This window comes from Dermacentor albipictus, chromosome 5, assembly GCF_038994185.2.
Source record: "Dermacentor albipictus isolate Rhodes 1998 colony chromosome 5, USDA_Dalb.pri_finalv2, whole genome shotgun sequence".
In the NCBI taxonomy this organism is placed as follows: domain Eukaryota; kingdom Metazoa; phylum Arthropoda; class Arachnida; order Ixodida; family Ixodidae; genus Dermacentor; species Dermacentor albipictus.
The window spans coordinates 162,396,078-162,421,669 of NC_091825.1; the positions used below are offsets into that span (position 1 = coordinate 162,396,078).

Genomic DNA, 25,592 nt, shown 5'->3' on the forward strand with positions numbered 1-25,592 from the left:
GGCGAAACTGCTTTGAAACTGGCTGCTTTGGTGAGCCAGCTTTGAAACTGACTTACAAAAGGATAAACATATCTATATAACCTGAAAATTTCTAACTATAATGCTATTTCAGCACATGATAATCTTTTGCACAGAAATTCCACTTCTACGTACTTACTTGAATGAAGCGAGTGTATACCTGCAGAAAAAAATGAAGCATTTGGGAAAATAGCCTCCGACATGCACTTTGACCCTCGTACACCTTGAACCATTATTTCCAAATCAGTAAAAAATCATTTAACAGCACAAAAGCATTTTTTTCTCACTTCATCCATGCCACGGCAACAATACCAAAGCGCCTGAAAGCCTCCCCGACGCCTCGGTTGCGAGCGCCGCGGCGCAGAGGAGGAGCTGACCACGCCCACCTCTGAAAGTACACTCTCTCCGTGCGATTGGGATGGCTGGAGGAAAACCAGCTGGTGTGCACAAAACTTGGAGGCCATGGCAAGATTGACTTCTTACTAATTAGGCTCATCACAAGAGCTGAACCAGTTATCATGTCTTGTTGAGCACATACAGAGCATGCATAACTTCTTCAACTTGCTGAGGAAGAAATGGTCACACAATATCTTTATCAGCGTATTTATTATATTTTAAAAAGCTATCATAAATTACCCTAAATATGACTAGAACAACACTCAACCTCGCGAAGCATCATAGAACAGACAATAGCCATAATAGCCACAACCTAGTAAGCATAAACTTGCTTGAAGTAGGGTGGACATAGCCCTTGTGGCAAGTCACTCTTATTCAGATGATGCTTGCCACTTACGAGATCTCCTAAGTCTCTTCTTGGTCTCTCGCACAAGTGTCTGTTGACTTGTGTATACTGAAACAAGAAAAATATAGTAGAATGGGAGAAAAATATGCAAGAACAAATGTTCAGCAGCCCCTAAAACGAACAAGCATAAGTAATTCCACTCTTCTACATACAGCGTACAATATAAAATAATTTTCAGAATAAAGTAAAAGCAAACATAGTGAAGGTAGGCAGTAAACCTAGAAATACATTGCACTACCATGTAAGCTACAGGTGTGGCTATTGTATTTGGCGCTTTCATTGGTACTATTTATGAGTACTATTTATAGTACAGTAAAACCTCGTTAAACCCTACCCGCTTAAACAGTAGTTTCGTTTTTAAAGTAGTAAAGTCAAATCCTCGACTCAGTGGCCATTGAACATAATATGTTTTATATACGCATAAACCATACTAGCTTATTGCGTATGTATCGGTTAACAGGTAGTGTTTCCACTTTTTGTTGTGCAAGCATGGCGGTGCGTCATCTCCCTCGGGTCGCCTGGCAGAACAACAAGCCTCGGAGATAGGAACGATGGATCAGAACAGCGGCCTATGCATTTGTGCGTGAAGCCACATCAACATCAACATCATTTCGGCGCCGTGCCAGAGAGCATTGTCTAGCCTGTGGCGTCGTGCAAACAAGGACTCGTGTCATGCCGAAGCTCGGATAAAAAAGATGCCGGGCGCTCAGCTTAGAAGAAGAAGACATTGTTCGTGCTATTGAATGGGACAACAAGAAGTCGGTGCTGGCCCGCGACAGGGATCGACTGTTGACTACGGTGTGTGGCATTTGGAACGCAAAGCAGTTCCTCGGCAGCACTGCTGCGACTGCGGAGAGATGTCGGCTGCGAGGTCAACTTTTCGCATCATTGCCAAAGTGTCGCCTAGCGACAGTGATGAGGATGACACAGAAAGCAACAGCACAGGCGATTCAGGCCTGACAATGGCAGAAGCTGCGCGTTACGTCAGCCTCATGAATGCAATTGTAGTGATAAGAACAGCACCTCGCAATAAAGAAGGTGCCCCGCGGCATCTGCAGCGCTACCACGTTCGTGCCCGAAGAATATGCAACGCCAACAAAGAATCTGCCATGTGAGTGTTTGCCATGAAGAGGGGGCTGGCTAAAAAGCTGGCTCGCAGCTTCAGTAAGTTTGAGGCCGCGGTCGTCGATGTTAGGCTGCCACAGCATCAAACGAAAATAACACTTTTGTTGCGCGAAGTGAATAAATACTGCACATTCTTTTCCCATTTCCTTGCACTCTCTCTGAGTTCCGTTTTTGACAGGTAAGTTGGCAATTGCACGCTATTTCGGTCAAGCAGTACTACCGTTTAGTACATACTTTTTCCGAGCTCCGGCCACCTACAGTTTAACGAGGTTTCACTGTATAAGCATTGAGCAAAACATATCACTGAAACATTACATATTGCAAGGAACATTGACTTCATCTGTGTGTTGCAATTAGCTTGTAGCGTCTTTGGTGTTAGTAACTGTTAGCTCACTTCAGAAGCCTGCCAGTTTTATTCTTAAGCAAGCTCACCCATATTGCATGTTCTAGCAAAATGTACTAAGCCAGCCAGATATGCATTTGAGCAAGTTACTATCCTGACATTGCATTTGCTTGCTTGGACTTTAGGTACACCTTTTGCACACACCGAGTTGCTGCACTTCTCATCTCTTCATTTGGTCATCCAAAAATGGAATTATCCTTCTAAATTTACTGCTACAAATTGTAATTATACTAGCTTTGCAAATGCTCTTCAAGACGTTACAGTGAAGTACCCGGAATGAGATCTTCAGGATTTACCCTGAAGGCCTCGTTCAGGGTACTTCACTGTCAATAAAATAAAAAGGGAAAAGTCAACAATAAACACTAACTGCATGAGAAGTTATTGTGTTCAGCTTTTTTGCTGCTGTAGGAAGCACAAGACAGTGGCATCACTGCAGCGCAAGGTTCTAACTTATCGCTTCAATGACACTGTCATGGCAACAGAAGTACAACAATGTGAAACATCCAGCACCATGGTTGGCACACTGGTACATAATCAAACCAAAATTTTCTTTTTTTTTATGTGCCAGCCGAAATGTCAACTACATGCTCAAGGAAAACAACTGGCTCATCCTTAAGAAACAACTTCAAATTTATGTGGCTACTGATAAGCATATTGAATTAATTTACTTGTTTTTACCTTCATTGTACTTGTAAGCATTCACAGGAGAACAAGTGATCGAGTTTCCTTGACTCGGTGATGACAGCTGTCCACGATAAGTCATTGAACCAGTCACACTTGGAAGGCGAATATCTAGATGTGATCCCTTCTCTGTGACTATCTGCGGTTACAGAGGTCAGATAAAACTTTTAGGTGGCTATCTAACTCACATGCATTGAAATTGAATGAAAGGCATCGTAGGAAAGCTAATAATAAAGTGGTGGGTACACAATAGCCAGCTGAGCTGCAGAGAAATAATATGCCTCTTTACAACAACTACACATGGCAACAAAACTTTTTTTATTGCTATTTTATTCTCTAGGTAGCTGTGGCAGAAAAGCAAGTGCGAAATGGTTGTTGCTGAGAATCAGCACCCTGCCCAGATAAAAGGTAATGCCATCTTCAACATGGTCGCATTCATTTTGTACACATCTTGTTGCACATTCTTCTACTTAAACGTTATTAATTCCTGTGTATTCCTGCCCAAAAAAGCTTGAAGTCATCCAAAATGTGCACATTCCATCTGAAAAAACAAAGCCAGAATATATATAATCATGGTGGGCACATACGGTGATGCAACAGGAACTCTAAAACATTCATTCTGTAAGGAGCACCCGCTATGCTGGTTCAGTGGCTATGGCATTCTATTGCCAAGTTCGAGGTCGTAGGTTTGATGACGACCGCAGCGGCCACATTTCTATGGAGATGAAATGCAATATGTTCGTGCACTTGAATTTAAATTAGCACTAAAAAAATCTATGTGGTCGAAATTATTCTGAAGCCCCCACTACTATGGCATCTCTATGGCGTCGTGTTGCATTCAGGACATTAAACCTCATTAATAAATTAATTCTCTAAAGTGCAATAGTCCAGAGTCCAATGACTATGACGTGTTTCCGGCTCCCAAAATCGCTTCACCGCATTCAACCGGCAAAAGCACAGCCTTTAAAGGGACAGACAACCGCACAGAACATGAATCGAGATAGTCCCACTGATGGAATGATTCCCTATTGTAGTGGCTAAAATGAGCCATGTTTTTCTCATTAAACATGGATTTTTATTTTTAATTCATCGCTATAAGTAGTGAAAAATGTCCTCTGGGGCCCCACGCGGCAAAAACATGAAGCTGAATAAGAGGTCCACCGCATGACCTTCTACTAGTGTATGCGGTTGCTGGTCTTTTTTTTAGTATTGAAATGCAGTATACTTTTTATTATTATAAGTTTCCTGACTTACACGTGCAGATAAGCCTTCGTTTGCAGTGAGCAGACAAGTGGTGCTGCCTTCGCCTTTGTTTTCAGTGAGTTGGCTTGGCTCATCTATCGGCAGAACAACAACGACGGGGGCCAGCCAGCCATGGCATAGGCATGTATTTGGGGAAGATGCAGCACAAATATAAGAAATGTCTCTACAACAATGCAAGCTTATAACACCAGCTGTTTATTTTCAAAAGTGGTCGATGAGATCAAAATGTAGGTGGTTAATCACAGTTACACTCACTCCTGTGAAAGCAGAACATATTTAACAGGGATAGGCAGCCTAGTTGCGGCTGCCTACCCTGTTAAATATGGCGGTTAGCTGAAGTTCCACGCCTGTCCTGTGTGTTTCCTTCTTTGTGCTTTGTTGTTTGCGCGGTTACATGATGCATTCCAAGAAAGCAGAAAGATGGGCAGCTTTCACAATTTACAAGGCGGGGTATTGACATCGCTCTCACTTCTCGGCGTTGCTGGAGGAGGGACTTACTTTTTAGAGGCTGTTCAGATCGAAAAATTCTGCTTATTAAATATCCACAAGCTTTTGGAAGTAACCGCTGCAAATGTAGACACTACTGAGAGTGAGCTTTGCGTTGCGCCACAAAAGACTAGGTCCTTAAATATTGGTTGTCAGTCCCTTTAAGATCCGCATTTCAAATCCAGATAGTGCTACCCTATGGGGCATGGATTGGATGCCACCTATTTTTCTTGGAAGTCTACACCAGTGAAATGACAGTTAAAAAAATGCATCATGAAAGAGTAAGCAGTCATATATCCACAACCCAAGGAGACAATGAAATGAGCTGCAGAATCTAGGCAAACTGTACATGCCTTTTCGTTCATAGCATACAGCTTGGAAGTGATGTCTCTAGCAATCAGCAGTGACACAACCGTTGCAAGCTGAGGTTCCTTGATGAGCAAGTACTCCAGGTTGGAGCGCTGCCAGAACAGGTATCGACAAGGAGTCACAGCCAGTATGGACACCTGGAGGGAGACATCAGACGTATAAGATATACGCTCGACAAGTTGACAAAATACAAGTACGACCACTCGTAGTTGAGTGCCACCACTTCGTCATAAATAAGTGCATCTGTCTACTATGCGTCAGTATGATGATACTATATGCAGAGCGGAATTGGGACTGTAAAAAAAGCAGCTGCAAGGTATTGTTACAGATTGATCTGAACATGAATGAACACAATGCTTGGGAGAGCGACGAAGATGCTTGCATGTGGGCTGGATCAGACATCTCTTCACCTAGCTTTCCTTTCGCCTACATCTTTCGCCTACATCGCACCTCTATCAGACTTTGGTGGAGGTGCGGCAGCATGTCAGGGCTCGCAATGGAACTCTGCAGCGGCCGTTGTTCCAGATGTCTGTCTGCAATGGTGAAAGACATGGCACCCAGATTAGCGCCTGTCACTTTAACAGTCGTGCTTGTGCAACCCTGGGGTCCTGGCACACATTGCTGTTCTGGTTAAGCGGATGTTGAAGACTGGCTTGTGGAGTATGAACGTGTGAGTGCTAACAACTGATGGGACCCTACCCTGATGTTGGCAAATATTATATTCTACCTCAAAGGCACGATAACCACAAAGCTGAGATCGGGAGCTGCGACACCTGCCAGGACAAACTATGAGACTTGTTTGGGAAGCCTGTCAGCCGGAAAATCACCGCGAAAAAGATGCTCGCATCATGTGTGCAGACATCTACAGAATATTGCGTCTCATGCATAGAAGATGTGTTATCCTTTTGCCAAAAAGCCGATGGCGTGATACAGGAGGATGACAAGGTTGGGCATATCTTGAAAGGGATCGCCGACGACACTTTCAACCTTTTAATGTGCAAAAATTTTTCTACAGTTGGCTATATTATAAGGGAGTACCAGTGCTTTGAGCAGGCTAAAAGCTGGCACACTGGCCATGTGTTTGCCTGGCTTCTCAACACAATGGCAACGTCCACTTGTGAAGACTACACGGCAGCACAGCCGTCAGTTCCACCAGATCAGTTGACTTGGATTGTACGCTGAGAACTTGGAGGCCGTGACCCTTGCCCCAATTCACGATGGTGACTTGAGCTCGATTACGACTCCATTTGTCCAAGCCATTGTCCAGCCTGAGCTCGCCAACATGGGAATTCACTGTGCATGCACTGTGGCCAGCCCAGTGCAAACTTCGTGGCATACCCATTCATACTATCAAAAGCAGCGATTCCCCACACGATATCACGACCTTGCTACATGGAGAATCTCCGAAAATTGACCGATATGCTTCAATTGTCAGAGTATTGGCCATGTTGCCCGTTACTGCGCCACCCGCTGGTTCTTGAACGCCATCTACCCCTTACTGCAGTATGGACTGCAACCACTTCCCTCCTTCAACCCAGTCGTATTTCCCCAACGCCGATGCTACCACAAGGATATAGTTGCTCCCTGTTGTCGCATGGCCACCACTCACGTTCGCATCCAGGCCGTTGCCTGTCGTCTCGCTCACCACAGACTTGCAGCCCATCATTTCCCTTTAGTCCTGCATGTGCTTATCAAGAAAACTAAGCAGCGCAGCACCCAGGGGTGATGCTGCATTGACAACTTCCACTAAAACCCCTCTTCTGATGCTGCCAACGAGACAAAGCTTGTTAGATGTTGACGTTGATTGCGTCACTATTTCTGTGCTCAAAGGCACTGGGGCACATATCTCTGTAATGAGTGCATATCTTCGTAGTCGTCTTCATAAAGTGCTCATGCCTGCTGCCTGCTGCCTCCTCTGTGTTGCTGATGGAGGAACTCCTGCCGTTCTTGGGAAGTGCACCGCACGTGTCTGAATCGCTGGTCATGCTACTCCAGCCAAATTTGCCGTCATTGAGAAGTGCCCCCCTGACATAATCCTCCTCTTAGATTTATTGTCCACTCATTCTGTCCACACTGATTGTGGGACCAGTGATCTTCAGCTTGGGCTGCCCCGTGTTCCTGATATTCCAACCAAGATTTCACCACACTTATACCCTCGCCATCACGTTCGCTTGCCGCCTCAAGCTGCTACATACGTTACTTTGACGTCTTGGTGGTCGTTCCCCTTCTCAACGTCATCGATGCGAGGCAAAAGGTAGATGTCTTTATGATTACTTTGTTCAAATTCAGGTAATTAACGCATAAACGCCAGCTACCATTCTTCTTTTCCACGAAAACGACAGACGAGGATGAAGGTTTGATGACATCTTCTGTAATCATTTTGTTGGCCTCGTTTTGGATGACTTGACATTCGTGATGGGATACGAAATATGGATGTCGGCGCATAGGATTAGCATCGCCAGTATTGATACGATGAGACACGACAGAGGGCAGTCATCAAAATCAAAAATGACACAATAGGATGCCAGAACGTAGTACAGATCTAGAGCTTGCGCCTGGGTCAGATCGGGAGCAATCATCTTGTTAATGTCATAGAGAGATGAAGGAGCGAAATTGGCCGAGCAAGAAGGTGGCGAAACATCTGCATCCAAAGCGGCAATCTTGCTATCAAGCACGGATATGGCGGCCAGCGACATGCCTTGTGAAATAACCTTAATCAACAGTATCTTTGCAGGGTTCATACAGAACATTTCACTCAAAATTAAAGATCAATTCAAGGATGCTGAAGGCCAAAATTCAAGGAAGGGGAAACACATTATTTGTACACACACTGAGAAATAGTGAAGTCTCCTTAGCTGAAATTTCTTGCAACTAAGCAGCTGCTGAGTTGGACACATGCACCAAGTTCTTCAGGTCGCTTTTCTAAGTTGCCTTTTCCCATTGTAATGATGTCAATCGCCTCTGGCATCATGGTTGGTAGTGTCGGACTTCAACCAATAATACTCTTTGAGTCAATGCCATATGATTGAAACTTACTTTCTGCCAGGCATATATAAGACTAGAGCACAAAAATGGAGCCATGATGGCTGTGGTGTGAATCAACTAGCAAAAGAACCAAACGGTGGCAACGGCTTAGTCACTTGATCTGGCTTTGTCCAGCTCCACGATGTAACCACTTTGAAGCAATAAACTTTGAAACTTTGAATCTCTAGGATTGCTTTCTGGTAGACAGGGCCCATGGCAAAGCTCTTATGCAGATTCTGTTACAGTGAATGTTCAAAAGTCACCCACAAACCGTTTTCAAGGAATTTAAAGAACATGTTTTTTTGCAAGGAGTTTTGCCCTTGAATACATCTTTTCAAATCCAAGGGCTTTTAAGGATCTCATGGAGGTGAATGAACCCTGTGTCTGAGATTAAACTATAAATAATTCATGTGAATGATAATAAAAATAAAGGTATTTGTTCTTTTAATTACATATTAGTGGCAAACTGTGCATATTCTTGATCAACACAGGCTAACCATGCTGTATTGTTAGAGCACGCATAAACAGACGAAAACAAAAGAGAAATTATTAGCTCCACCATCTGTAAATCAGAATCTTACTATGAAAACATTCAAGGAAAGGGGCATAACACTGTGTTGGCTTACCTTAAATTTGTCATCAACACCTGACCGAGTAGACTCAAATTCAGGGGAATCCAGAAACTCACGGGGATGTATGTAATGTAAAAAATGATGGTCTGTCAGCACACTGACCCTGAAATATGTAAAATATGCAACTTTTGGAGCACTTAAAGAGAATTTGACAACATGCTGTCTATACAAGGAAATGACTGAGTGAATGGCGTTTTATCTGTAACGGTACAAGCTGTAAGTTATGCAGTATAAATAAATGTGTTTGCATAGACACAAGCGTAAGGCTGGTAGTTAATTATTAGATGCCTGAACATTAGGCAAAATGCAAATTTTTTCATTACGTTATAGTGCCTATGTTATATATAAGCACGAATTATAGGCCTAGAAACATTTCAGTGGTACCTTTGTCATGTCTATAAATGCCTATTTCGATTTTGGTGCCTATATTGCATCTGCAGTGCATAAAAATATCTTTCTCTGTTTTGCCATAGCCTCACCTTGCTTATAATGCTATCTCCCGTTGGGTAACTTGGCTGAAAGCAGCAGATTACTAAACAAACATTGCCGATGTAAAGGTGTTATTAACGCCTTTACAGGTGATGAGAGTATCGCTGTGAGAAGGGCTGAAACTGCTTTACATAACAATACACTTGAAGGTGACCTTAGCGTACGTGTGTGCTCACTTCACAGTTTAGCTGACATTTTATTTGAAAGCTTGGATGAAACTCTGAACTGGAATGTGACGCTCGTTTTGGACATTCAGGAAATGTTTGACACAATCCGCACTGTACCTGTTGCTGAAAGTTAGTATTAACTTCAACCCGTCTCGGACACAAATCTAGGGCTTTCGCTACTGAAAGAACTGTTGGAGGTTCTGACTGATGAACATTCTGAAATTCCAGAAGGCATTGGGCCACTGAACATTCCAAAGTACAGGTAAGGGCTGCCAACTTCAGTGGATGTTGAGTGTGTTCTTTTTCTGCATAGAAACTAACATACTCAGTAAAAAAAGGCACAACATGAAACATACAATTTTTTAGATGGTGCTTCTTTGTCATTATTTCACAACTTTTCTCATGGTCTCTAGTCACACTAAATTTCAGATAAAAATTGCAACCTACACAACTTGCCTCACTTGGTTTTATTGAGAAAATAAAGAGAGTATCACAAAACTGGGGTTTAGTGTGCAATGTTCCTCAAAAAATCATAATTTATCTTCAGGTGCACAGCAGAAGTTCTTATACTTGCCTAAAGGGCAGTTTTAGGCATATATGGCTTAAATGACAGGTTTAGTACCTGTTATAGGCACCAAAAACAGCATTCTTTAGTGCCTAAACAACTTGTCCTTATTAATTATACACGTGTACCAAGGTGAATATCAGATATCATGATGATGTGGCAAAGATATATGGTTATCTGATTATTTGCTTTAGCAGGTCCTGTCCAAATTAACAAGCACATGACATCTAAAATTAGAGTGGTAAACACTATGCCTGCAAGTGTGCTCACTCTTTCGTTTTATGTTTTAAAGGAAGCAGACTAATCGTGCAAGAACCTGCTCATTGTGGCAGTGTCCACATTGACAGTGAATGCATCTAATGTAAATGTGAGCGTGCATTTACAATGTGTACTTGTGTGTTGTGCACACGTACCCTTAAAGGGGCCTTGAAACACTTTTCTAAACCTAAGTAACATGCTGAATGAGTGCAATGCCCTTCAAGGATTACAATCCAAAAGAAATGTTTGATAAGATCTGAATATAATTATAAAGAAGGCAATGTTGACTTTCCCCATTCCTCCTCAACTCATTGGCTCCTCTCAGCTGGTGTACCTTTGGTATCAACACCCTGCTTATCACTCCTTTCTCTATTTTCTTTCCACTGTGCACCTTTTCAAATTGGCGCATGACAAGCATGCCTGAGAACAACAAAAGAGTGGTGGCATAGTGGATGGACGAGGACACATTAAGAAGAGTCACTTCCCTCTTTACTAGAAGAACTGCAAGGGTGTGCATGCATGCTTGCAGCTCAAGATCACGAACGATCATCCAATGACTGGCATCTACGAGCTATTGTGCCCATGGGCATCTGGAAGTGGTGGGGGGGGCTGGCCACTATAGTGTGCTTCATAATCCAATTGTGGTTTTTGCATGTACAGCCCCATAATTCAATTACAGTTTCTCTTCTGCCGCAATGCAATGTGCCATGTGAGGCAATGATAATGCTCAACCCTCTCAGAGATTATGAACAACGGCACACAACAGTGCCTCAAGCAAACACATCTCCCTGTGTGTTCTGTGTATTATGCAGACAGCTGTGGTGCACAGAAGGTAACGTTTAGCATCAATTAACCAGTCTTGTATTGGACTAAACACTGAAGAAGTTACACATTCACTATCAAGTTCACCGCTCATTATTGTCAATCAAAACAAACAGCATAGAAAGATTCGCTTACAGAGGTTCCACAGTGCGCGATATCCACATATTTTTCTGAACTCAAAGATATTTGTGCAGTCTTATCGTGAGAACTTCAGTTTTTGCATAAATTGACATCTACATCTACGAAAAGAAATCTTGACCACTACATGCTGTGGGGAGAGTGTAACACCTTTCCCTGGCATCACATCTCCTTACAGACTGTGCTTGCCTAATTGCCGTCCACCGCACCACCCAAGCCCCCAAACCTATAAATCTGCTCCTCAAAACCTTGTACTGCACTGAAAGTCAGAGAGGCCAGTACTATGCTTATTATGCGAGCCATTTAAACGGGATTAAGATAGTACCACATAGTTATCTTGGTCCCAGGTAAGTGAAACCAAAACCAAGTTTGGTGAATGGTTGTCTAGCCAAAAAGGATAGTTCATTATATACGCTTTTTTATTACTGTAAGAGTTTAATACACAACATTGCATACCTTGCTTCATTTTCTGTGTGTGAGAATGAGAGCCAAGTGCTTCAGAATAATGTAAACATAATGTAAACAATGTAAACACCCAGAAAGCCACACTGTCATATGGAACTGGTCGGTTGAGTCACGGGACACCTCACGTGGGCAGCGGATGTTCGGCCAGGTCAACACATCAACACCACACATTGAAGTCTGCGATGAAGTTCTGTGACTCAAAAGTCCCTTAATTCAGAGAACCCCATTTGTGCAGCATTTACATACAGGTGCGAGCTGTCAGAAGTTTCATCCATCAATCCTGTACACATGGCCGGTCTGCACATTACTCTTACATACACCCATGTCTTTTCGGCCGGCCGCAAAAAGTAGTACCGTAACACGCGTTTCTTGGAAAGTAAGCCCCTGTCCGTGTGTGCGTCTCCGTGTGGTTGTGTGATTCTGTGTTTTTAAGTGCCCTGCTATCAATGGAGCTGAGAACAACCACGACAGCGGATGAGAGAGCGACGAGCGGCAAGCAGTGTGGTGTGTCACTCATCGTCAGTGTGGATGCGCGAGCGAGATCAAGCGAGATCAAGCGAGATGTATGAAGTTGTGAGCGTATATTTTACCATGTAAATAAGTTTTCCTTGAAGATATAGTCATTTTGTGTTTTCAATGTGCGCACTTAATTTCCCTTTCAATCAATGTATGTATATTTTCTGACACTATCAACCATGAGGAACTGCCTAGCCAGCTTAGACTTGCGTGGTCCCTAATGATGGACATCCGACGCTTCTTCAAGCATAAGTGGGTGTCTGATGGAGTGTTATCCAGCTGCCCGGCCGAATCTTCTAGTGTGCCATGTGACAATGTCGCAGCATTTGACCATAGTGATGTGAACTTTCATCAGCGGACAGTAGCTGAGGTCGTCGACTACATGGAAGGGACTCCACTAACAGTGAGCTCCTGTGACATAGTAAGGCATGATGATTCCCTTTCTCCTTGCTTCGGATTAAATTATGGTGATAACAGCAAAGAAGTGACTAACTTGTCTCAAGAATGACTTGGGAGAGTTTCTAGGCAAAGCTAAACACACGGGCATCCCGGACTGTTAAAGTTAGGCCTTCCTGCTGACCCGTAGTTGCCAAATGTTACATACAACTTTAAGAAAGATGCAACACCTCACAAGAGGAGTTTTCGCTACTAATGGCTGGAAGATTACGCCACATGGCTTGCGTACTTAGCGATAGCGGAAGGCACCCTTCGTCGTTTCTGTGTCACTTTTCCACCGAATGCTCACTGGGGCACTCAAGGTAGTTTTATCGTAGTGGCTTTCAGTAACTACAAAAAAAATATATATATATGTATATATATATATATATATATATATATATATATATATATATATATATATATATATATATATATATATATATATATATATACACAAGGCATGCAGGGATCACGTAAAATCCTAATGGCACCAGGAGGTAATAATGGCCGCACAGAACTTTATGGATGTGATAACAGGCAAGCAGCTGCCTGTTGTACAGCAGTTGAACAGAGCACTGTACAAGAAAGTTGAACGGAACCCTGAGAAACTATTTCTGATAGTTTTTACCAGTATCTTTTGCGCAACGCATGACTTCTCAATTTGGGAAGCAGTCTGACATTGGAGTCTTCAATGATCTCCTTGACTTTCAGGTAGAAGCTGGAGATACTCGACTTGAGGAACACTTCACATCTGCTGGCAATGCGAAGTACACTTCTGCCCAAGTCCAGAATCATCACAATCTGTGGTGACATTCTGAGAGAGCAAATAATGGGTGAAGATAACACAGAATTCACGTTTTCTGTTCTTGCAGATGAAACTGAAGATATTACACTTTATTGACAAAGTGGGAACTGATGTCTACGCTTGAGAGCAGTTTATTGGATTTTTAGAGCTAGAGGAACTGATCTCCACTCGCATCGCCAATACGATCTTGAAGTTTTTGATGTATGCTGGGGTGATTCTTTCAAACCTTGTTGGACAGGGGTATGATCGATGCTCTACAATGACTGGAAAAGAAGCTGGAGCGAACAGAATAATACAGAAACAGCTTCCAAAGGCACTATTTTTCCACTACCAAGCCACAAACTGAATTTTGTGATCAATGATATGAATGAGGTCTTTGAAATTTGAAACACAAGAGGGATCATCAAACAAACCATAAGCTTCTTCTGTGAGAGCATGCTTTGAAGGAAATTGGTGCGCAACATTCTGATGCTGTGCGAGACAAGATGGCCTGCAAAATACAACTCAATTAGGATCCTCTCTCAGCATTACATGGCCATAGTCGAAGCACTCAAGGGGCTCACGTCACTGGACTCAACGTTGAATGCTGCAAACAGGCAACGAGCTCACATGCTCTACTGTGCAACAACAAGTTCACCTTTCATCATCTGCTTGTACATTGTAGTGAAGTACAGCACATGGCTGGGACCAGTTATGAACGTCCTGCAAAGTGTATCCATGGACGCGTTCTGTACATGAACACATCTCTGAAATACAGAATATTTTTCGCAGCCATCAGACTAATGCTCAGGAGCAGTTCTCTGGCATCATGAAAACAGCAAGTGAAGCAGCCTATAGTTTAAATCTGTTGATATCTGTACCAAGACAAGTCTCTTTCCAGGCCCGCCGAAATAGCTACAGGATTCAATCACTGGAGAAATACTACCGTGTGGTAAATAGGTGCCCTCCTTGTACTCTCTTACTGCTTCTTTGGCTCGCCACTTTTCCGAAAGCAACGTGAAGAGCTTCAAACTTCTCCAGCTGCATCCAGCAAAAATCAAGTATTTGAGCCGTGTTGAGTTTGGTGTCCTCACCGAAGAACTCCAAGGCTTTTACTGCATTGAAAACTTCGAGGAAGAGGGCATCTCTTGGTATGAGATGTGGCGCAAAAAACTGGGAACTCTTCAGGAATAACTTACTCTGAACTTCTGCTTCAGGCCAAGATATTCTTCGCCGCTGTAGCGAAAGCAGTTGAGGTAGCTCTGGCCTTTCCAGTAACTGCTTGCACTGTCAGTATGATGAGGAGAGTGAAAACCTGGATACACTCAACAATGAGAAATGACAGGCTGGACGGCCTTTGTATGGCGAGTGTGCACCGAGAACGTGTAATGACATGCAAGAATGACTTCACCACCCGTGTCATCATGCAATTTACCCAAAAAAACCCAAGGCGCCTGCAGCTGTTATTCAAGGAAGACTCACTGACTGACTGGAGTTACACATGTTGGCGAACATAATGTGGTGTGTGCTGGTGATCAGTTTTCATGAGTCAAGAAACTGCATGCGGCGAGACTGATCACTCTTTTCATGCAGTAATAGTAATTTTTTGCATTTTTTAGGCTTCATATGGAGGCTGGGGTGGTACTGAGTTCAAATCCCGGTGCCGCTGGAAACCAACAGTTCTTTTCTGGTGGGTATCTAGAGATGTTCCTAGGCCTGGTGATCGGCGTCTCATGGGGGTTTACATCTCGAAAAGGGGCCCAATAGAAGTTTCCCAAGTTGTCTCTTGGGTGCCTCTTGTCCAATCACAGACAGCCATGTTGAAGGGTAGCTGCCGCGGTTATGGGAGGCAAGTGCTGCCACGGGGACCTACCGGTTAAATAGGTACAAGCGCACTCCTGGCCAGATATTTAGTCGTTATGGGACCTCAACACTTGGAAAGGAGTGTTTGTGCTCAACGCAAAGGTATCCCCACCTCAATAGGTGCATTTGAGGTGCCACATGGGAAATGGCCGCCATGGGAGCAGACCAAACCTCCCTTTCTTTTGTGCTCACAACGGTTTCGAAGGTCGCGTAGCAGTCTTTAACTTTAGGAACGTTGTCTGTACACTGCCTTTTACCCATCCATTGTATTTAAAGAATAATAAACTGAAACTAAAACTGAATGGCAATTTAGGGTGCAAACTCATTTTCCAAGCGTATCACCCCCTAAGGATGCTGAACGCCACGCCACAGTACACTTGTGCCCATTTGAACCAGTGGGCGCCAGGCAGCAGTGGGAATCGAACCTGCAACCTCCCGCAGCCGAGGAGGGCACTCTACAACTAGGCCACGCTACACCAGTAACTCTTGTGTTATTTGCTTTACCACTTCACACATAAAAAGCTATTATCAATGGCACAGTCATCACTGCACATTGTATAGAACAACAAATTTATGGCTTTGTAAAAACTGTTGCACAACATTTACAGTACCACAATGAGCTCATCATTTATAACCTCTAAGCACACTTCACAACCTGATGCAATTTCATTAAGTCAAAATGACTACTGCCTGCATACATTACGAAATAAGTGATACACGATGCAATGATAAAGCTCTGTCAACAGTTGACAAAGCTCGGTTTCAACAGCTGGAGCTTGAACTGTATGGTTTCACTAATGCCTGCAGGGTGGACACATAGGGGTGTTTCTTTTTTAAAAAAAAGGCATGGTGCTTAATTTAATGCTGGGCAGTGCCAAGTCTGCAGAACACATTTGCTTCTCTTAGTGTACAAAAATTTGTGCCTAGCAGTTTTTACCTCAAATCAGAAATTATGACTGCTGCTTATGACAATAATTATGGCAATTGTTAGATGAGAATATTGCGCTGTTACTCTAATAAATAGGTAATTTCTTATCAGCTCCTGGAATTTGGCTGAAATTCAAAGCCCAACAATGACAAATTCAGCTAATGAGCAACAACCTTTTTTTTATGCAGATCTATTGGCTTTTTAAGCATGATAAAAGCAATTCACAAAATTTCCCTCAGCAGTAAATATTTATTTTGTGAAAAAGAACAGTATGTGAGCAATACTAACTTTCCTGCGATCAAGAGTCCCAGGCGATCTGTCTTTGTCAAGTTTTGCATGGCATAAGCTTCTCCAGCATGAAGGTTACATATTTGGGCATACTCCAAGCTCACCAATTTCTTGAACAGCAGTCGTGGTACCTGGGGGGAAAACTCAAATTTACAACTTTTCATGTTTGTTTTCAGCTCGCGTGTAATCAAATTATTATTTTTGAAGAAATAATGTGAAAAGAGAAACCAAGAATTTGCCACTAAGATCAACTTGCAAAATGAAAAAAGAAACTTTTGATAATTGCAAGCTCTTGTGTACTAAAAAAAAGAAATTGGTAGACACAGTGCATCCTGAAATTGCAAAATCCAAACAGGACCTTTGATTAACTTGAACTTTGGGCTCCCTGACGAAGCCAACACGAAAGTAAAACAACTTCCACTGCTCCACTGGCAACTAGTACTGTGCATGCAGAGACCACAGGATGGCAAAAGAGCTCTCGGTTTACATTTAAATGAAGGTTCAGCAGGGCCTCCTTTTTAGTACTAAGTAGAAATTTGGCATATGAAGTTGCATATCATTCACGTGCAGGTAATTAAAAAAACATGTGTGTGCTGCTTAGGAGTTCCCAGGTACCGACATGATAGCCAGTGTATAGCGCATTTTCTGATGGCACAAAACTCACTGCCCTATTCTCCGACAGGCATGAGGCCAACAAGACCAGCAGAATTGTTGATACGCTGTAAACTGACAACTACATTCAACTGTCCGCACCCACATCTGCAGCCTCAGATTATACACAAACATGAAAAAGAAGTTCAGCGAGGAAACAGAATTGTTAAAAGGCTTGATGTGGGTGACGTGGCATTTATTAGTATGCAATTTTATTTTCGGGTCTAAGAGGTTGCCAGCAATTATTGATTTGCTCACTGGCCAGGTGTGCCACAGAGTCACAACATCTGATGGCATCAGATGGCTACTACTGGAAATGTTAAGTCCACTAGTTAATCTGTTTGGTTACAGCGAGTTCCAGCAGACTTCAACTGAATGTGAAGAGGATCACCAGCTCAACGAAGCACTTTTACCACCAAGTTTTCAGCTAGACACTCCACTGGAAAAGCTTGCTCGGTATTCAAGTGCTGAGGATGTGAGCGCTCAAGAGCTGCCCAATCATGCAACAACCAGCAGCTCCATGATCCATACGTCCCTGACTTTCACAGAACCATCTAGTGAACTTCAAGGACTATTAGCTCAGTGGGAAGAGTGTAGTGAAAAAACCCAAAATGCTGTTGGCAACCACGGTATCATACTTACTGGTACTATTTCTGACTCTGTGTATTCTTAATCAGCCTGCATCTGCACGGCATCACATGCAGATGTAATAACTAACTTGTTCACTTTTGTGCAAGCTAGGTGCATTTACGTGCATTCAGAACTTCTACATATGATTGGCTGCCCCGTTTTCCTGACCCTCCATTAAGTGCTGGTAGGATGCCACTTAATGGCCATTTTAATATAAGCATAGTAATAAGTTGCAGTTTCGCATGAAAGGCGAAGCATCAGTTGCAATAGCAAATTGTTAGGCAGCTACATAAAGTAAGGATAGTAGTTTTATCAGCTGTATGAACTTGTAAATATTTGCTTAATAACTAAATTGATAAGCATCGTGTCATGTGGGCACAAGCAAAATGAACACATCTCACCTGATTACCATGAAAACTCATCAAAAATGCTGGCTTGAGGAAGTGTGGCAGCAGCAATAGCAAGCGAATTCACCTTAGTGCTGCCTCTCGCTTCTACATGAACTAAGCAGTGAGAAGACAGCGCACACTAAGTTATCAGCACTATCAGCTATCAGCACTCTGTCTCCATCGCAGATTTCTTTCACGATAGGGCGTGCACGACCATGCTCCGCCACGCCATACACAGCCACCATTGAAGTAGAACCTTCCCGCCCCTGGTGCCTAGTGCGTGATGAAAGACAGCGCTTCCTCCCTTGCATGTGCGAGGTTGAGCCACCATCGTCGGCTCACCCTCGTACACTTTCACGTGCACATACAGCACATGGAGCGCGGCCACAATGTTTTCACTGTTGAAATTCATGTGGAACACCACGGTGACTGCAGAAATGCACCTGGAGTATTCATATAACTGCTTTCGCAATAAAAAGTATGATACTCTCTGGCATACATGTGAGCTGGAGACACGATAGTGTTTGCTTATAATTTGAACATATCAAAACACACATTTCTTTCAAGAGCACAAGGCTTGAACAGAAGCATTATTAAAATGCAGAATCTAGCCTTGCAGAGGCATGCTTACAATTGCTCCATCTGGGATAAATACGCATGGGAATAAACAGTTCATCACAGCATACAGAGGTAGAACTCAACCAAGTTCCTGTATCCAGTGAGTTTACCTACTGCATGACTGGTGATGTTTAGCATTATGTGCTAGACTTGCTTCTTGCATTCTTGCTGGCAGCATGAAAATACAGTGTAGTAAGGAGGTTTCTGATCAGCCGAGTGCCTTGGTCATGGTGGTGGTATGGTGAGGACCCCAAGGAGTGACAGTGGTTCATGATGGCCAGCCTTGATAGTCGCTGCATGTTCTCAGGTACTCTCACCATCAGCTGGTATGCTAGTCCTTGGCGTGCAAGACCATCGGCATCTTAATTTCCGGACATGCTGATGTGCAATGGGAGCTTCTGGAAGTCCAGGTGAAATCCTAAATTGCATAGCTGCTTGATGCTGCGTAAAGGCTGCTGTAGACAAATGTTAAGTGGAGTATCTGGAATACTGGCTTGCAGCCTCACTGCAATACCAGTTGTACTGGGCAAAATTTAAGTTTCTGCAAAACAGCTTCGATTGCGATACTTTTGCTTAATGTCGTAAGAATAACCTGCTCAAACCAGGCAGCCCAAGAAGCTCCCAAGGACAGCGCTAGCTTCTTGTTTCACACCAACAGAGCCATAGGTGAATGCTTGTAGGTGGTGCTAATATGTTTTATCTAATTGCTTGAGCACTAAAAACTTGGCCTGTGCCACAGATGTAGTGTGTTGGTGTAATACAAGTTATCCTTAGATGGCATTCCACAGACTGAAATAACCATGGCAGCTTTGGTCGCTCTCTTATTCATGAAAAATTAAGGCCAAGGAGTCTGAGCACTCAGAACAACGAAAGCACAGAATTCTGTTCTTTTTTGGAGGTGTTGGAGCAGAGCTCTTTCGGTCTCTGACTCGCTCATGCGACAAAGCTGCATTAGCAGTCTTTGAAAAGCTAGCAGATGTAGAGGGAGTGATCGGGACTCATAAAGTACCTTTTCATTCGCTGTTGCCTGAGGTATCCCAAGAGCAATTTCGAGACCTCGCCTTTGTAGTGATCCCAAGATGTACTGGATTTTGGATGATGAGATCAAAGGCAGATGATGAAGAAGCACTCAGGTGACTACCAGGGCTGTGCGCAGCTTCACATCACTGATGTTGAATGGCTTCACCAATGTGTGCCAGTTATTCTTCGAATTGCACTGATACACAGAACAGGCGATGAAATTATGGTATCCATTGCATGCCACTGCAACCTATGGTCAAGCATGACACCAAGAAAAGGTGCTTGCCTTGTCTATTTGATTGGTAAGCCTCCAATGCTGATTGTCAAGTTCAATGCCCTTTGATACATTTCAGGGAATAGAACAAAGCATGATTTGTCCATTGATATTTCTAATCCGGCTGCCACCAGGTGAGCTTGCATAGTCAAGGGGCTATTATTTCCAGACATTTGTGCTGGTAACCACTGAACTAAATACAAATGCCATCGGCATACATAGAAAAACGAATTACTTGTTGAATCTCTTCAATGCTTCGGGTAGGCCAGCCATGGGCACACTGAGCAGTAAGGGAGACGGGAAACATGAGGTATGCATAGGTATGCCTTGTGCTCGTGTTTTTCATGCACAAGCTGTGTGTGTGCTCAGAGTAGTCAAGGTGAAATTAAGGCCCCTCCATCCACACATCACTGCCGCTTTGCTAGTACCGCCAACCTTTGATATGTGCTGCCATTCTCTGATTCGTCGCTCATACCAGTTCCAGTAGTTCCATTTCTGGAATTTCCACTTTCACTGGTGCTGCTTGCTTACACCTCAAAGCAGCAACAGTAGATGGCAAATGACATCACTTCCACTCGGGACCAGAGGCTGAGGACAATGTATGCTGCACTTTACACCAACAGCTCAACAAATGAGTGATCGGGAAGAGTGCCCAGGAAGAGGGTACGATGGCGGTAATTAACCTAGTCAGTGGGAACATGTACAGAGGGGTTTTAGGTACAACATACTAGGTCCTTTCCATTTACTCTGCACTTTATGAACTAGTTCATATCCGTTCAGCACCAGTTCTTGTTTGTTCACAGAACTGTCTCATTGCCTTCTGCACAAGCCCTTCTCTACCTATCATGGAAGGAATGCTGTGGACTCATTTGGCACAAAGCCTGCATAGTGTGAAATGATTGGCAATGTGCAGATGCTGTCACGATGGACTGGTAGAAAAAAAGCCAAAGTGCAACACCTCCAGAGATAGTCCATTAAATACAGGCAAATTTATACCATCAACATTTTATACCACCTTTTCAGGCAATCTTAAGCGACAGGTCAACTTCCCTCCGATTGGAAAATTGGTAAAGTAGTGCCTGTGTTTAAAGCCGGTGACAAACATACTCCCGAAAGCTACAGTCCAATTTCCTTAGCTTGCATCTGCGGCAAACTTCTTGAACACATAATCGCTTCTTGTGTTTACCGACACTTGGAATCTAACAATTTCTTTTTTAACAACCAACATGGATTCAGGAAAGGTTTCTCTTGCAAAACCCAGCTACTAGAATTAAGTACAGGACTACATTGCAGCATCAACAATAATCTCCAGACTGACTGTATTTCTCTTGATTTTTCAAAAGCTTTTGAGCGTGTCGCCCATTGCCGTTTGATTCCTAAATTATCTGCCCTCCGATTAGACTCGCTAACCTTATCTTGGCTCTGTAACTTCCTTTCACTCCGCAGCAGTTCACGGTTATTAACAATTTCCAATCCTCCCTTTCTCACGTAACTTTGGGCGTACCGCCGGGGTGCGTCATCGGCCCCCTATTGTTTTTAATCTATATAAATGACCTGCCGGAAAACATTTCTTCCTGCATGCAAATCTTTGCTGACGATTGCATCATTTATAGTCCAATAACTTGTACCGACAGCCACTTACCGCTGTAAAACGATTTTTACCAAATTAACAACTGGTGCAAAAAATGCCTTGTGTCGCTGAATACAGAAAAATGCAAAATAATCGCCTTCACATGCAAGCAAAACATTTCCAACTACAGCTACACCGTTAATATTTACCCACTGTCACAGGCATCATCTTATAAGTACCTTGGTATTCATTTCACACCCAGCCTCTCCTGGTCTCACCATATTACCACCATATGCGCAAAAGCTTCAACATCTTTAGGATATTTATGTTGAAATTTACATAGCTGTCCCACTCACATTCGTCAACTAGCTTATCAGACCTTCGTTCGCCCGCAGCCTGAATTTGCTGCATCTATCTGGTCCCCCTACCACAATTATTTAATTAATATGCTTGAAGTGGTTCAGAATAGGACCGCCCATTTAATTTCACGCAATTATGACTATCTTAACAGCATAACGCAAATTAAGCTCAATCTTTCACTTCAACCCCTTAGTACAGGCCACGACATTACCCTTTCATGCCGTTTTCACAAACGCACACAGCAACAGACCATTCTCACTTCACCTTGATGCTCCTTCCATTACATCACGTCGGCTGCATAATCACTTACGTTTCACGCGATTATATGAGTCAACTGATGCCTTCAACTTATCTGCTCTTCCTCACGTCATATGTTTGTGGAATGGTCTTCCAGATAATATCGCATCTGAATCGGACCACAATAGTTTCCGTCGACTTTTGCACTCTTTCTTTCTGCAATAAAAATTTACCACTAGATTTCCCAATTTTGTTTTACTTTTCGTGCCATGTCCTGTATCCCACCCATGTATTTATTTATTTATTTTTACTGCTTTAAGACCAAAGACATCTGTCATTCTTTTTTACCACTGCACACGTTTTCCTGCTTTTCTTTTTTCTCTTCTCAGTATCCCACTTTGTGCCCGACTGCATTTCTTATATTGAAAAACGTCTTTACTGTGCATGCAATTAGGCCCTGCGTTTTTGATCATGCTCTACCCTTTTGCGTCTTTCAAACAATGTCAATTGTTTGTGCGCCTAGAATCTGCATATTTGGCTGTCTATTATTGGTTGTAGTTTCTTTTCTTTTTACTGTTGTCATTGTAATTGATATACGTTGTAGTTCTTGTGTGTAGTTTTGCCATATGTATCATGCCATGCAATTTTTTTTTTTTCGTGTTATCCCGTTTCCTGCCCAAGCTTATATTGCCATCATACCACATTATCACCGATTCCTGTTTCTTTGTGTTAATTGCAAATGTGAGCCGTATATTTGTGCTCTGTTGAGACACTTTGCACTTTTGTTACCCCCCTTACTCATGCACTGTCAAGGGGCCTGTAAGGTGTGTGTATGTATGTCTGTGTGTGTATATAGATATATATATATATATATATATATATATATATATATATATATATATATATATATATATATATATATATATATATATATATCAGATGGACCTCTAATAATATATCCAAAATTGGAACTCTCACAGATGCCCAAGATGTGCATGGATGCTGGGTATGCAATGTGTATTGCCCATCAGGAGTTTTTAATAAACTTGAGACAACTATATATTGGTTGGCATAGTTGGTGAACAGAAGTGTTAGAAGCAGAAGCATTTATAGAGCAAGAAATTAGCCCAATTTCCATGTTTATCACATATATTAATGCTTCTTCAATAACGACAAAATATTAATTCATATACCTTTCTTTAGCTGCACACAATTATGGTAATATGAACATGTCATTAGTGGGTGCATACTTAGAAATACACATAACCTAGTGCACTTCAGTGAGCATTTTCTTTTTGTTTTATTGCTTAATATATGACTTGGACATACTGCAACATCATTGGACACAGGGCAATGTTTGTGAAATCAATGCTTACTTGCAAAGGCTGGAACATCAGGACATAGATGTCTTCCAATTCCCGTGGAAACTTGACTTGCCTCATGGTGTAGAGAAGGAACATGGTTTGCACCATGTTGAGTATCATGAAACTGAAGCTCCAGGAGAACATGTCTGGAGCACATATCACATTCCATGCCCATGTGGAATTAAGCAGAAAACCTGGGGAAATGAAGCTTTCTCGTGAGCATCACAACTGCAAATGAAATATTCATTCAACAGGCTGCACGCGCATACACACGCACGCACGACAACCAAATATTGCTAACTGAATGTTCAAAGCAGCTTGAAATGCTTCACATAGCTGATAGACTAACCTAGAATAAGAAGGGCGTGTAAAAACAGTATCCCATAACGACCATTGGGTGCTAAATAGGATACGCAGAAGCAGGTGTTGGCCAGTTGAAATAGCACATGCTGTGGTTGTTTCCAAACATCACACGTTGTGTCTCCAAAAAGGCCCGGAATGGAAATGTTGCGTATAGTGTACGCCTGGGCGCTTGCATTGGCTATCATGGCTGTCTTTGGATGGGGCGAACTGCGCAAGAAAGAAAGAACAAACGAAAAATAGAGGATATTCAGCGTTGCACGCATCTCCGATCAGAACGGATTGCCTTATACAAATTGAGGTTCACAAACGACTAGAAACGTCAGAATCGGGAAGAAATCGAAAAGAATAAAATAAGAAACATTACACCACAGAGCCACCAGTGAGGTTCGAACTCACGACCCCTGGTTTACGAGACCAGTGCTCTAACCACTGAGCTATGGTGGCTGACGTCGATGGGGGTCCTAAATGTCGTTTAAATATCCTTTGTCTACTTTGAATGCTCTTCAACGCTTTGCGTTAATGCGGAGCTGCCTACCTATTGACGCTAAACCTCTCGACATAAAGCGTTCAGTTTACGTAAGGAAATCACCTAAACTCGAGCCGCCATCAACCCAACCCTTCCCCTCCTTTCACTCGCAGCACTAGCTCAGCGGTCCAGTAACACTGAAAAATCGGGTCACTCTTAATTTAATGAGTGATCATATTATAAAGACGATTTAGAGGACAAAAATAGGCTATTGCTACACCATGAGGGCAGATTGTATGTGTTAATGCGCCAACGCTCGGCAAAACCGCGCGGTCGGCAGTCCAAATGCTTGCAAACGCGAACTCACTTTTGATTCTTATGCATTTTGCGTCATTTATTCATAAAACAGCACAAAATACGTCGCACGTTATGTGTAGTTTAGTATCTGTTCATTATTTCTCTCGTCTTTTTTCGTTTCTTTCTTTTTTCGATCTCGGTATACTTTTAACAAGGAGCGTTTTACGCAGGGCTCGCTGCAAGTACGATTCATTACTTCATCCGAAAAGAAATGGGCTAGAACAATATGCACCTCATAATGAATAAATATTAGCCCATGTTATACGCAGTGGATAGGAACTAAAGAGGAAGAGAAACACGGGAGGTTCGCCGCGAAAGAAACTGCTACGAATAATAATCCCGTGGCGATATTTCAAATGCATGAATTTAGCAACGAACAAACCTCATGAGCAGTAAATCCATTCATTCAGTTGCAAAGCCAGGCGCCTCATTCTTGCAAAGTACAGTTATTTGGCAGAAGTAACAACCAAAACATATGTTCGCACATGGCGACGATGCACTCAAAATTAGAGGAGGCACTGCACTGACGAACTGCAGATGGTGGTGGTGTGGTGGTGCTCAGGTGAGAAGAACGCTTGCTACTACCGCATCGATCTTCTCTGCATCACGTAGCTAGCTCGCATCACTGATTATGACTATTAGCTATATAGCTTGTGGTCTTATATCACAGCACTATACGCGAATTTGTTCGCGTCTATACGGAATAAACGATTAAGATAATTCACGTCGTAGCACTAGCGCTACAAACATTTATAGGTGAAAAACTTTT

The 25,592-nt window shown here is 42.8% G+C and overlaps 1 protein-coding gene and 1 non-coding gene across 4 annotated transcripts; both read right to left on the reverse strand.

The window, feature by feature from the left end:
* Positions 1–605: 605 nt before the first annotated feature.
* On the reverse strand, positions 606–25,546 carry LOC135904001 (popeye domain-containing protein 3-like). Of its 3 annotated transcripts, none has more exons than XM_065434515.2 (8): positions 25,206–25,545; positions 23,987–24,207; positions 23,650–23,831; positions 16,525–16,655; positions 8,798–8,906; positions 5,132–5,284; positions 3,027–3,168; positions 606–868 (listed from the first exon to the last, which is right to left on the reverse strand). In XM_065434515.2, exons 1-8 carry the CDS (start codon positions 25,223–25,225, stop codon positions 786–788), a joined length of 1,041 nt encoding a protein of 346 aa, XP_065290587.1. In that variant the 5' UTR covers positions 25,226–25,545; the 3' UTR covers positions 606–785. The 3 variants fall into 3 exon arrangements, with proteins under 3 accessions (XP_065290587.1, XP_065290588.1, XP_065290589.1); XM_065434516.1 differs by lacking the exons at positions 606–868; positions 3,027–3,168 and adding exons at positions 3,191–3,570; positions 4,284–4,366 and having other exon boundaries at positions 25,206–25,546; XM_065434517.1 differs by lacking the exons at positions 606–868; positions 3,027–3,168 and adding an exon at positions 3,194–3,570 and having other exon boundaries at positions 25,206–25,543.
* On the reverse strand, positions 24,372–24,444 carry TRNAT-CGU (transfer RNA threonine (anticodon CGU)). Its single transcript has one exon. It is a non-coding gene; the product is annotated as a tRNA-Thr (tRNA).
* Positions 25,547–25,592: the final 46 nt, after the last annotated feature.

Bases quoted from the DNA above. Each gene is read 5' to 3' on its own strand.
- LOC135904001 (XM_065434515.2), bottom strand. From the start codon at position 25,225: ATGGATTTACTGCTCATGAG. The intron at 24,208-25,205 runs GTTTGTTCGTTG...TTTCTTGCGCAG, and splicing joins ATGGATTTACTGCTCATGAG to TTCGCCCCATCCAAAGACAG. The intron at 3,169-5,131 runs GCATGTACAGTT...CTGTAACCGCAG, and splicing joins TGTATGCTATGAACGAAAAG to ATAGTCACAGAGAAGGGATC.